The sequence below is a fragment of the Hevea brasiliensis genome, chromosome 6 (assembly GCF_030052815.1).
Source record: "Hevea brasiliensis isolate MT/VB/25A 57/8 chromosome 6, ASM3005281v1, whole genome shotgun sequence".
NCBI lineage: Eukaryota > Viridiplantae > Streptophyta > Magnoliopsida > Malpighiales > Euphorbiaceae > Hevea > Hevea brasiliensis.
Genome location: NC_079498.1, coordinates 39,548,777 through 39,560,496, shown reverse-complemented (window position 1 = coordinate 39,560,496; position 11,720 = coordinate 39,548,777). Strand labels below are relative to the sequence as shown.

Genomic DNA, 11,720 nt, shown 5'->3' with positions numbered 1-11,720 from the left:
TGGAACTTTCTTGAATGGTTCCAGCCAATTCCTTAATGGTGCAATGATCTAAAAAAGATCATCAATCACTATGGTCTATGGCATAGATCATTAGACGATGGTAAGGAATTTTGCTCACTGTTCATCATGCATCGACCTTTCTTTAGAAATCCTGAAGGGATACTTTGGACTCAAAATTTGGTCTATGAATACCTGACTAACTTCAAGTCTATCACCACAAGAGACACCTCCACCATCCTCAGAAAAAAAATTACAACCTATCTACATGAACTCAACCACTTCAGGCCTAAAGCTAAAATTTTGGAATTAATCTCCATAGATCTGAAAGCAAAACCTGAAGCAGTTATGGACTACAGTTCAAAGATTTGGCAATATTCATAGAATCCAACAGATATAGACACTGACACTAAACCCTTTGATGAACCTGGAAGCTCATGAAAAAGAGAGTTTTATAACAAGGACATCGATTCTGATGACTCAGATTATTATAATAATAATTTGAGTCCCAATCAAAATTCCTTCTAGAAAAGAACTCTTCCAGACAAAACCAAAAGACACCTTGAAAATCCAAAATGAAGCATGTAGACTATTCTAACGCAAGCTTCACAGTGTGTAACCCGTGACAGATGCCCTCAGCAAACTATCTCTCTGAAACTGGAAAAATATGTATCTGTATAATTAATATTAATCAAATGAGTAATTTGTCTTTATGTATGACCTAGTTAGATATAAGTCATGTGTCTATCTAACTAGTTCTTATCTTGTTAGATGTCTCTACCTAACTATTAGGTAGACATGTATTTATTTAAAAAGTTATTATAATAGTTTCAGCTCTCCTCTTATAAAAAGGGAGTTTGGGTTTCATTTGGAGCGAGTTACCAAGCAATAATATTCCAGCTTTCTTATTTTATGACTTTCTAAATCTCTCTCCCTCTTCTGAAAGTCAAGAATTCTATCTTATTCATATCATCCTCTACCAAGACATGAGTATGCTCTACACTTGTCACTCTTAGTTGATCATGTGTATCAAAAAATGCTAGTCCACTGATCCATTGCTGCGGTCCTCTAAATCTAATTCTGTATAATAATACAAAAAGGTAAAACCTTGAGATTTGTTTGGCCATGATAATTTGTGATATCTTGACATCGCATAAGTATTATTATGCTTAACTCAGGTTTAGGGACTAAAATATATTTTTAAAAAATAAATTTTGAATTTTAAATAAATTTGCTCACAAAATATATTAAATTACTATTTTTATAATATATTATTTTTTAAAAAAATATTCATGTATAAATAATATTTACTTATTAATTATTAATCAAATCTTAGACCAAACGAAATTTAAAAAGATTATCGAATAAGTTAATTTATTTATTTTAATAAAATTAAATATTTAATTCTTTCTTTTTATAAATTACATTAACTAATGTTTTTATATCCAAATCTTAAACCGAACAAAATTTAAAAATTTTATCGAAGAAATTAATTAATTTATTTTAATACAATCAAGTATTTGATTCCTTAGTTTTATAAATTACATTAACTAGTTTTTTTATTTTTATTTAATTTATTTATTTTCTTTTATTTTAAAAATTAATTTAAATTTCATTATATATCTATAATTTGAAAAATATGATTATTAATAATAAAAAATTTATTTAAACAGAATGAGTTGATTAAAAACTTAATAAAATAAAAATAAAAAGGCTATATAATACAATTTTTTAAAATAAAAATTAAATAATTATTTTCCGTTAAAATAGGTGAATTTTCCCCATTTGAATATAGCCCTGGAAGTTTTATAATGGCACAAACCCTAGCGACCCTTCCTCTCCTCGGTGGGCGACGAGGAGCTGTTGCTTCTGAACTAGCATAATTCAAATTAAGGATTTTCATTTATTCTCTAGACACAAGAATGGCACGGGGAAACAAGCTAAAAGGAAAATTTCGGGAAGAAGAAGAAGAAGAGAAGCCGGTGATAGAAGTGAGCAGCGGCGACGACGAAGAGGCGAACGAGGATCTGAGCTTGAGAATCGTTGAGAAATCTCTACTAATGCGAGCAGCCAAGTTGGTTCCAAACGACAACGACGCTGTTGTTTTGTGTGATGATGATAATTTGGCTAAGAATGATAGCGGTGTTGTCGGTGTAAGCGGTGGTGATGGTGGCAGTGGTGAGAGGAAGGTGCTGGAGTTGGCATCATCGTCGTCGATGGAGGTTGAAGCGGCGGTTAAGGATCCTACTTCGGTTAAGAAAAGGAAGAAGAAGAAGATTCAAAAGATGGAAACTGAAAACCAATCTGTGAGTTCTTGTTTGTGATTAATCGAGTATTTTCGTTGTTTATATTGCTTAATTTTAGATCTTAATCTTTGATTTTTGGCTATCAAATTTTCATTTATTGTAATTTCCCTAATACGTAATTGCATTAGGCTGTTATTTCAAAGGAAGTAGAGAATGCAGAAACAATTGAAAAATTGGAGCCTATGGAAAACGCAGAGGCAGTTCAGAACACTGTAGAATTGATTGAAAATGTGGATGCAAGTGCTGTTGAGATACCTCAGAATATTGTGCTGCGAAAGCTTCTTGTGAGTTAAATTAAAATATCTGTTCTGATCTGCGATTTGAAAAAAAGAGAAATTAAAATAAAAAAGAACGCAATTCAATGTGAAGGATTAGATGAGCATTTGTTATATTTATTCTCTCAGCGAGGCCCAAGATACTTTGATCCTCCGGATAGTGGCTGGTCGACATGCTATAATTGTGGCAAGGAAGGTCACATGGCGGTGAATTGTCCATCACTTCAGAGGAAGAAAAGGCCGTGCTTTCTTTGTGGGAGTTTGGAGCATGGTTTTAAGCAATGTTCCAAGGTTTGTATTTAAAATAGTGATGCAAAGATTTGTTTATTTATAGATTCTGGGTTGTTTATTGAAGATGAGTGAGAAATTCGTTCCTTTTTTCTATTATGTTTTTGTTTGCTGGGTATAAATGATTCTGTTTGAGCAAATAAAAACTCTGTTGAAAAATATAGAACTCATATTAAATCGATTACTTGTGACCTTTAGGGACTCTTTGAGCCTTCTGTTTCTTCTTCTTTAACCTTCTACTTTTATTCTTTTTTACATTTAAGTTTAGCTTGGAATTCAATATAAGATGGCTTTGTAACTTAAATAATGGCTTTTTTTTTTGAGTATTTGTTGCACTTTGATCTCTTTGTAGGAACGAGTCTGCATTATTTGCAGATCAAGTGGCCACCGTACAAATCGTTGTCCTGAGAAACATAGAGGTGGTCTTCAGAGTTCAAAAGTGTGTTTAAAATGCGGAGATTCTGGGCATGATATGTTTTCATGCAAGAACAATTATTCTCTTGATGATCTCAAGGTTACATTCCACTTCCTTCATTGTTTTACAGTCTTTTATAACACTTTTTTGTAATAGAACTTGCAAGACAGTTGTATTATTTGAATATGAATCACTATATTTGTTTCTGAACTAATTTCTCTTTTTTGTTCAGGAGATACAGTGTTACATCTGCAAGAGCTTTGGCCATCTATGTTGTGTTAACTTCATTGAAAATAGCCCAAGGGAAGTTTCTTGCTATAAATGTGGTGAAATCGGTCATAATGGTTTGGTAAGTCCTATTAAATGTTTTTCAATGTCCATTTCTCTTTTCTCCAAGGGATATTTCTGTATGTGGTTGCCTGCTTCTTTTCATTCCCATGGTTAGAGACACCATCATGCATATGAATGTAGGCATTCTAAGATGACCATTTTATTTTTATCTTTTGAGATATGAAATCTTTGCTGTTCTTGCCATATTGTATGGTTTGGTGGATTGGGTGTCTGTTTGTCTATGCCACTGTTGTTGTGGTCATTTTGCAATCTTGAAATGCTTAAGCAATCTTGGTGTTGTCTTCTTCTTTTGTGCAAACTTGCAATAATTTTATGAATAACACAATGCCTTTTATGCAAGCCTGAGTTTGAGATCAACAGGTGGGAAGTAGAGGAGGGGGATCAACAGGTCTGTACAACAACCTGAACTCAAATACTGACTGCATTTTTCATTCACGCTAACCAGATATATGCAAGCTACAATAACATAATACCATAATAACTAAACCACTAATACCTAAACCAAAGCTAGGGGAATTTGAAACCAATAAAAACCAACAACAACTATACCTTAATTTCAAACTAGTTGGGGTCGGCTAAAAGGATAATTTTATATCATTCGGTTCTTTGAGATCAATTCCACATCTTATTAAAAAATTATAAATCCATTGATGCTACTTCCCTCCATATCATTTTAAGTCTCCTCTTTTCTTTCAAACCAAAGAAAAAGAAAAACCAATATGAAAAAAATTTGTTCAAGTTGAACTTTGTCGATTTGGTTGTGGCTTCATTTTACAAACAAGCCAACAGAAATGCATGTAAATGTATAAATTCTTCTTATGATTTGTTAGATTAGATGTAAATATGCTTACAAATAATGGACATCAAAATGGATATTAAAAATTATTTTTTTACACGTTAAAAGCATCTGAGTGGAACAACCACTTGTAACATGTTGTTATCAACAGTTTTTTATTTTTTATTTTTTATTTTTAATTGGTTGAGGTTGTTTTATCTAATGGCTTAATTTCACCTGCCATCAGGGGGTTGTAAGGATGCATTACTTCATTTTTAATTGGATCACAAAACTCCCAAACATCAATTTAATTAACAGCTAAATTACTCTTACTTGATTCTGTTGGGGCCTTTGGCCAAACACTGATGTGGCACTTCCATGACTGGGTTTTTAGCAACTAAAAATACCCTCTGCTGCATGTTGCCACATTTTCTTCTCTGTGCATTGGCTCTCTCTGTCTTTAGTTTCTCTCTCCACTCTCTCTCTATGTGTATCCTCTCCCTTTTCTTCTTGCCCCATACTCTCTCTGTATCTCTCCCCACTGCCTATTCCTCTCTGTCCATCTCTCTATCTGTGTAAATCTTTCCCCCTCTCTCAACCAAAACAAACAAAATCCCCTTTATTATCTCTGATGATTCGTGTGTGTTTTAGTTGTTTCTTTTTTTTTCCCTTGGCTTTGAGCGCCAAGAATTCAAAATCAGTTACTTTGTTGAAAGTTCCTCATGTTTTTTAAGCTAATGTTCAAGCAATCTCTGAGAATTCAAATTTCAAACCCCAATTTATTCAAGCTCTGGTGCAAAACCCATAAATTCCCCACTGCCTAATGCTCCATGACCGACTCCAATTTTGGCAGGACATGGAATGGCAGAAATGGTGAAAATGCTGGTAAATTTTGGAGTATTTATGGTTCAGCTGCGCCGACGAGCATAAATAAGTTTCCCAATGGAAAGTATGGATACGAATAGAAAGAGGATTGACAACATCACAAGGGAAATTTCAGTGAAGGGGACAATCTGAAATCCAGTGGGTTATTGCATTATGGTAATGAAAACAAGGATTTTCTGAATGAAAAGGGGTTTGGAGGTTTGAAGAAGGCCAATTTGCTAAACAGGCTGCTTAAGAGGATGAGCCTGAAGGTGGGTGTGGAATAAGGAAGACAGGGAGTGGGAGAGAGAAGAGGAGGCTTGGAGTGGGGAGGGAGAGCATTTTGTTGGATGGGGGGGAGGGGAGAAGGGGGTGGTGAGGAAGACAGAAGGGATGAGAAGGATAGAGAAAATGCTTGTGTGGAAAATTTTTGAATTAAATAATAAAAAAGTGCAAACCTAAAGACATGTCATATTTATGGTCTAAATCTAATTGAAATCTGGCATGAAGGATATTACTGTGCTTAAATTGATGTTTGGGGGGATTTTTCATAAATTGTAGATGAATGACTGCATCATTACAACCTCATATTGCTGGGGGACAGTAGGTAAAATCTAGCCTTTCTCTAATATTTTTTCCCTGTACATAGGAAATTAATGATATTATCTTCAATTGATATTAGGACATAGGAGGTTGTAATTATTAGTGTTATTACAGTCATTCTACTTGCATGTAAAATGTGTGATGTTAGAAATAAATTTTCAATTGCTATAAATAAATAGATCTCTTATGATTTTTTTGACAATTCTTGTGTTTCAAAATCCATGCAAGTGTAAGTTATTATTTTTCTTTATGTAGATCTTCATTTGTATCTTTGACAGTGGCATTTGCAAAATCAGTTATTGTCACCTGTATGGATCCTGAATGGTTTTGCTCCTGGTAAATTTTTAATGATCATGACCAGCCTCTTACAGTGCTTGGGATTTGACTAATGCAGGAATGCTCAAGTTTGCACGAGGAAGCCACCACTGCAGCTTCACCTTTATTATGCTACAAATGTGGTGAAGAAGGACATTTTGCACGTGAATGCACAAGTTCTGCAAAGGTAAGTTTGGACAAATATTTTATTACTTGTTTCGGAATTACTATATTTTGCCCAAACATCTTTCATCACTTGGACATCAAAATTTTGTGTTTTTCATGCGAGACATTTTATTGATGCTGCTTGATTATATGCAGACTGGGAAGAGGAATCATGAATTATCAACACCTTATTTGAAGCCTCATAGAGAGAACAGAAAAGTTACAGGATTCAAATCTGCACCTCAAGATCTTGGAAAGTCTCGTAAAAGGAGAAAAAACAAGTCTGAAGAACAAACCAACACAACACCTAAAAAATCCAAAGAAAGAGGTGGATGGCTTACAGAGGATCCTGAAGATTCATCCAAGTCGAAGTACAAAAAGAATCGTTGGAGGTCTCCTTCAACACCATCTTATAGGGGTCATAATATTTCTACTGCAACATCTGGTGGTTGGATGTCAAATTCTCAATCTTCCAAGAGAATGTACAAGAGTCATTCAGGTATGTCAGGTTCTCAAACTTATAAGAAAATGCATAATAGTCATTTAGAATCTTCATCATTTCAAGGTTCGACTATGCCTTTCGAGAACAGATTTTCCGCATCAAGGTTTAACAGCTCTGGCCGTGTGCTGTTTAGGGGAAATTATGATTGGTGGTAGAAACTTAGCATTTTGTGGAACAACAGCAAAGGCATTTTAAACTTGTTCACTTTTCTGGTTCATCCAACATTGTAACCTTGTAACAATGCAAGCTTTAGTTTTAAGTTACTTGTTAATGAATCTGCTTTCTCCTTTCATATGGGTGTGCATTTAGTGATTTATTCTCCATGCTATATCATCACATTGTACTCTTCGATTTATGTACTCTTTGATGATCAATTGGCTTGATTTTTTCTTGCTTTGTTTTTTAATTCCTGTGATCTATGCCATCTATTTCCTTTAAGGGCCAGATTTGTAGAAAGTTGGAGAAAAAGAAGTGAAATTATATGGAAAGTAAAATCCTTATAGAAAGGATATAATTTTCCTCACAAATCTTTTTTCTATAGGGAATGGAAAGGAAAGGAAGGGAATTGATATGTTTATTTTCTATGTTTTGATGGATTATTACATTTTTATTATTATGTTCATATTGAGTAAATAAAATTATATTAAAAAATAATTATTAGACAGAAAAAGAGCATAAAGAGAAAATAGAAAAAATTAACATTGTTTTCCATTATTTCTCTAAATTTGGTGGAAAATAAATTAAAATGCTCTTTTGGTACTTTCTATACAAATCTTCGTTTTTTTATTTTTTCCTTATAAAATATGGAAATAGGATTTTTAATTTTTTATTAGTACTTCGTCTTTTCAATAAAAAGGAATTGTGTTTGTTTTTTTTATCTCTATTATTTTTCTCCTTACTATACACAACACGCTTATGAGTCTTCCCAAGTACATAGACGAGGGAATAAGAATTGTCTTTGGTTTCTATTTCTAGTTCTCATATGTAAGCATGAGCAATCACATGACAAAGAAACTGAGTCGAGTCTTTCATTCTCTTTTTATCAACACTTTTAGGAATAGTTAAAAATAGTTAAAATTAGGGCTGTGCAATTTAGGTTCCAGTTCGGTTCTTTGTAAGAATCAGAACTAGAATCAAACTTTGGTTCTTTCATTTTTTGGAATAAGAGGAATTAAATTTCGGTTTTGGTTTTGGTTCGGTTTTAAGTGTTTTGGGTTCTAGTTTATTTTTAGTTTCAGTTCGATTTTTTGTTTCAGTTTTGGTTCTGATTTGATTCAGTTATCGGTTCTTACTACAATTATTGTATTTCTTTTAAAAGAATAAAAATAATTATATATTTCTAACATTAAAATATCAATAAAAATAATAGTAATAATATTAAAATAATAATACTAATATTAAAATAAAATATTAATAAAATAATATAAATATAACAATTTATCAAGAGAAATACTAAAATTAAATAAATAATTCTCACGTAAAAATATAAGATAACTCTAAATATTCATAATGAGAGCACTAAGTGGGGATAGCTTACTGTCCAAGTCCCTTCAACCTATGGCAGATGTTGAGGGTGAATTGTTGGCATTGAGTGGCGATTACTCAGTGGGTCATTGTCCTACCCAAATGCTTTCGGCTTATGCCGCTTGGGCTGCTATGTTATAAGGGGTTAGAGTTATGTCTCTACTAGAAATTTAAATTTTTTATATTGTGATAAGAGTTCGATTCTTCACATTATAAGTAAGATAATATTTCTATTCAAATTATAAAATAATAGCAAATCAACGAGTATAATGAGTTAGGATTAATGTAATTTAAACTAAGAGAACAAAAATATATAATTTTTGACTTTAGAAAAATTCGTTATTATTTTTTCATTCAACTATTTAAAGCTAAAATATTGTTAGACAGTATATAATTTTTACTAATTTAAATTTTAATTCAGAATAATAAATACTAAAAATAAATTTAATTTTAATACAATAAATGTTGTTTATAAAAATTTTGTAAATTTTAATTTGAAAAAGTTTAACTAATGTAATATTAAATTTAGTGAATTCAATTGTTAACGCTGACTCTTAAATATTATTTTGACTAATACTCTCTACTATAACCACATATCTCACCAAATATTTTAGTCGGATAATATTACTAATATTTTGAGTAGATCATAATTCAATCCCATGAAATAATATATGCATAAATTTAGTCATTTCATAATATATCTTAAAAAATATATTTTATTATCTTATACATATTTTTTAATTATATAATTTTTAACAAGAAAGTATACTACATGATGAAAAAGGTGATTTAATAAGATAATTAATGACTATAGAGTGATTTAATGTATTTATAATTAAAAAAATAAAATTTAATATTGGATTACATATATATACATAAAATTAATAACAAATTAAGTTATATATATAACCATCTTAATTGCATATAAGATGTATAATTTTATTAAAATTATGTAATATATTTAAAATACATAAAAAATACCTATATATAAAATCAATTCTTCGATTTGATTTCGGTTTGATTTGGTTTTAAATTTTGGTTCGATTCTTAATGAAGAATTAGAATCAAACCAAAATAGTAAAATAACTTCAGTTTGATTTGATTTTAGTTCTTTTTTAGTTTTAGTTCGATTTAGTTTGGTTCTTCAGTTTGGTTCGGATCCTCCAGGTAGGGGTGGCCACGGTTCAGGAACCGTCGGTTACAGTTTCTGAACCACCGGTTCAGGTTCAATGAAATCATGAACCTAAATCAAACCGTCATGAGACGGTTTGGAAGATAGTTCTTGAATCGACGGTTTTGGTTCGAGCCCCGATTTAAAATCGGTTTGAAGGACGGTTCAAAAAATTACAATTTAAGACGGTTTGAAGGACGGTTTGGAAGCGGTTTAGGGGCGGTTTAAGAGGGACTTAAAGGAAAAAATTAGAGGAAAATTTTATTGATTTAGAATTTAAGTTATATTTGTAAAAATATTTTAATTTTTCTTAGAAATCTTTCAATCAAAATAAAATAAGAAAAAAAGTATCTTATTTTTAAGAAAAATTTAATAAGCAAATAGTTGAACTTATTAAAAAATTAAAGATGAAATTAATTTAAAAAAAAGAAAAGAAAAAGGTGCATGAACATAATTTTGCTTACATATCTCTTTAGGATTTAGAGGAATCAAAATTTTCATTTATAAGTTAAGAAAAGGGAGATTGAGATGGTTTGCTCATGTGAAGCGTAGATATAGGAAAGCTCATGTTAGACAAGTAGAACACATTGAGTTAGAGGATAGAAAAAAAAAGAATAGGTAGACTTGGAGGAGAATAATACAACATGACCTAGAAGCATTACACATTTCCGAGGATTTAACCCAAAATCGTTTAGAGTGGAGAAAGAGAATCCATATAGCCGATCCCAATAAATTTTTGGGATAAAAGCTTAGTTGAGTTGAGTTGAGTATTACTTGCTCTTTTTTTAAAAAATTATATGATAATTAATAATTAAAAAAATATAAAAGAAAAAAAAATCAAAATAGAGGGTATTAAAAATTTTATTGAAGATATAAAATAATAACAGAGTAATTGAGATAGTATTAAAAGTTTTAGTGAGCATATAAAATAAAAAAGTAGGAGAATTGTGAAAGTACTGAGAATTAAAAGGAGTGTAGAAAATAATTATTTAGAAAATTTGAGAGAAATTGAAAGAGTATTAAGAATTAAAGAGAGTGTAGAGAATAATTGTGTAGAGAATTAATGATATATATATATGAATTAGGAGTGGAGTGATGTATTTATTGAATTTTTTTATATTTAAATCGCTAGTTTGGTCCGGTTCGAAAACGTCAGTTCAATCCGGTTCAGAATCGCCGGTTCACGGTTTCTAAAAAATATGAACCTGAACCAAACCATAGAAGGACGATTTCGGTCCGGTTCGAAGCTAGTTTCGGTTTTGACCGGTTTCAATTCGGTTTTGACCGAACAGGTTTCGGTTCGATTCTGGTTCTGGTTCAAAACTGGACCGTGGCCACCCGAAACTCCAGGAACCATGCACAACCCTAGTTAAAATACTTGTTTTTGCTAGGTTAGGAATTTGAATCATAGAGTCGCTATTGTTGGGAGGATTTTATTTGAATATTACTTCCGATTTGAGTGTGAAGAAACACGTGTTTAAAAAAAATATACATATATAAATGTATTTTGTTTCTTGCATAATTTTATGTATTTTGTTATTTTACCATTTCTCTATTTTTATATTTTTCTTTTTTCAATGCTTTAAACTAAATGAATGCAAAAAAATTGAATTGAAGTATCTAAAGTATATAAATGTCATAAAAATATAAATTTAGGTGTGATAAGATTATATAATTAAGCGGAAGTGTAATAAAAGGAAAAAAGAAAAAGTATTGTATGCAAAAAGATCATTTATGTATTAGGTTATATTTTGAAATAAAATATGAATTCCTCTTGAATTGGTTAAGTTTAATCAAGGCAAAATTGAAGTTTTCGTTCAAATTAATCTAAAATTATTTTAATGTAAATTTAGGCCTTTTTTTTTACCAAAATAATAAAATATCATTTTTTTTCGTAATTGTTAATGAATAAAATATTTTATATTTTAAAACTCTTAAACAATTTGGTGAAATTCTTGAATACAAGTCTATCAAAGATTGACCATAAAATAAATAAAGGTAAAGATCCGAAGGAATCAAAATAATACTCTAAGATTGTGTTAAAAAACTCACGACCTAACCTCTTACAAAGAAATTAAAAACGGTTCAACACAAACAGCAACCTCACAATGCCCTAAATTCCACAACTCTTCATTTAATGCTCATTTAGGGTCTATGAGGTCTACCTAT

At 31.0% G+C, this 11,720-nt stretch overlaps 1 protein-coding gene across 1 annotated transcript; it reads left to right on the top strand.

Moving 5' to 3' along the window:
• Nucleotides 1-1,777: 1,777 nt before the first annotated feature.
• Nucleotides 1,778-7,148, top strand: LOC110663311 (protein AIR1). The gene is made up of 7 exons (XM_021822571.2): nucleotides 1,778-2,303; nucleotides 2,432-2,587; nucleotides 2,708-2,869; nucleotides 3,219-3,380; nucleotides 3,514-3,630; nucleotides 6,269-6,376; nucleotides 6,511-7,148. Exons 1-7 carry the CDS (start codon nucleotides 1,920-1,922, stop codon nucleotides 7,009-7,011), a joined length of 1,590 nt encoding a protein of 529 aa, XP_021678263.2. The 5' UTR covers nucleotides 1,778-1,919; the 3' UTR covers nucleotides 7,012-7,148.
• Nucleotides 7,149-11,720: the final 4,572 nt, after the last annotated feature.

What these genes read in the sequence shown, in the direction of transcription:
- LOC110663311 (XM_021822571.2), top strand. Translation starts at nt 1,920, where the DNA reads ATGGCACGGGGAAACAAGCTAAAAGGAAAATTTCGGGAAGAAGAAGAA. An exon ending in TTGTGCTGCGAAAGCTTCTT is followed by an intron (nt 2,588 to 2,707) that starts GTGAGTTAAATT and finishes TTATTCTCTCAG; the next exon opens with CGAGGCCCAAGATACTTTGA. An exon ending in AATGCACAAGTTCTGCAAAG is followed by an intron (nt 6,377 to 6,510) that starts GTAAGTTTGGAC and finishes GATTATATGCAG; the next exon opens with ACTGGGAAGAGGAATCATGA.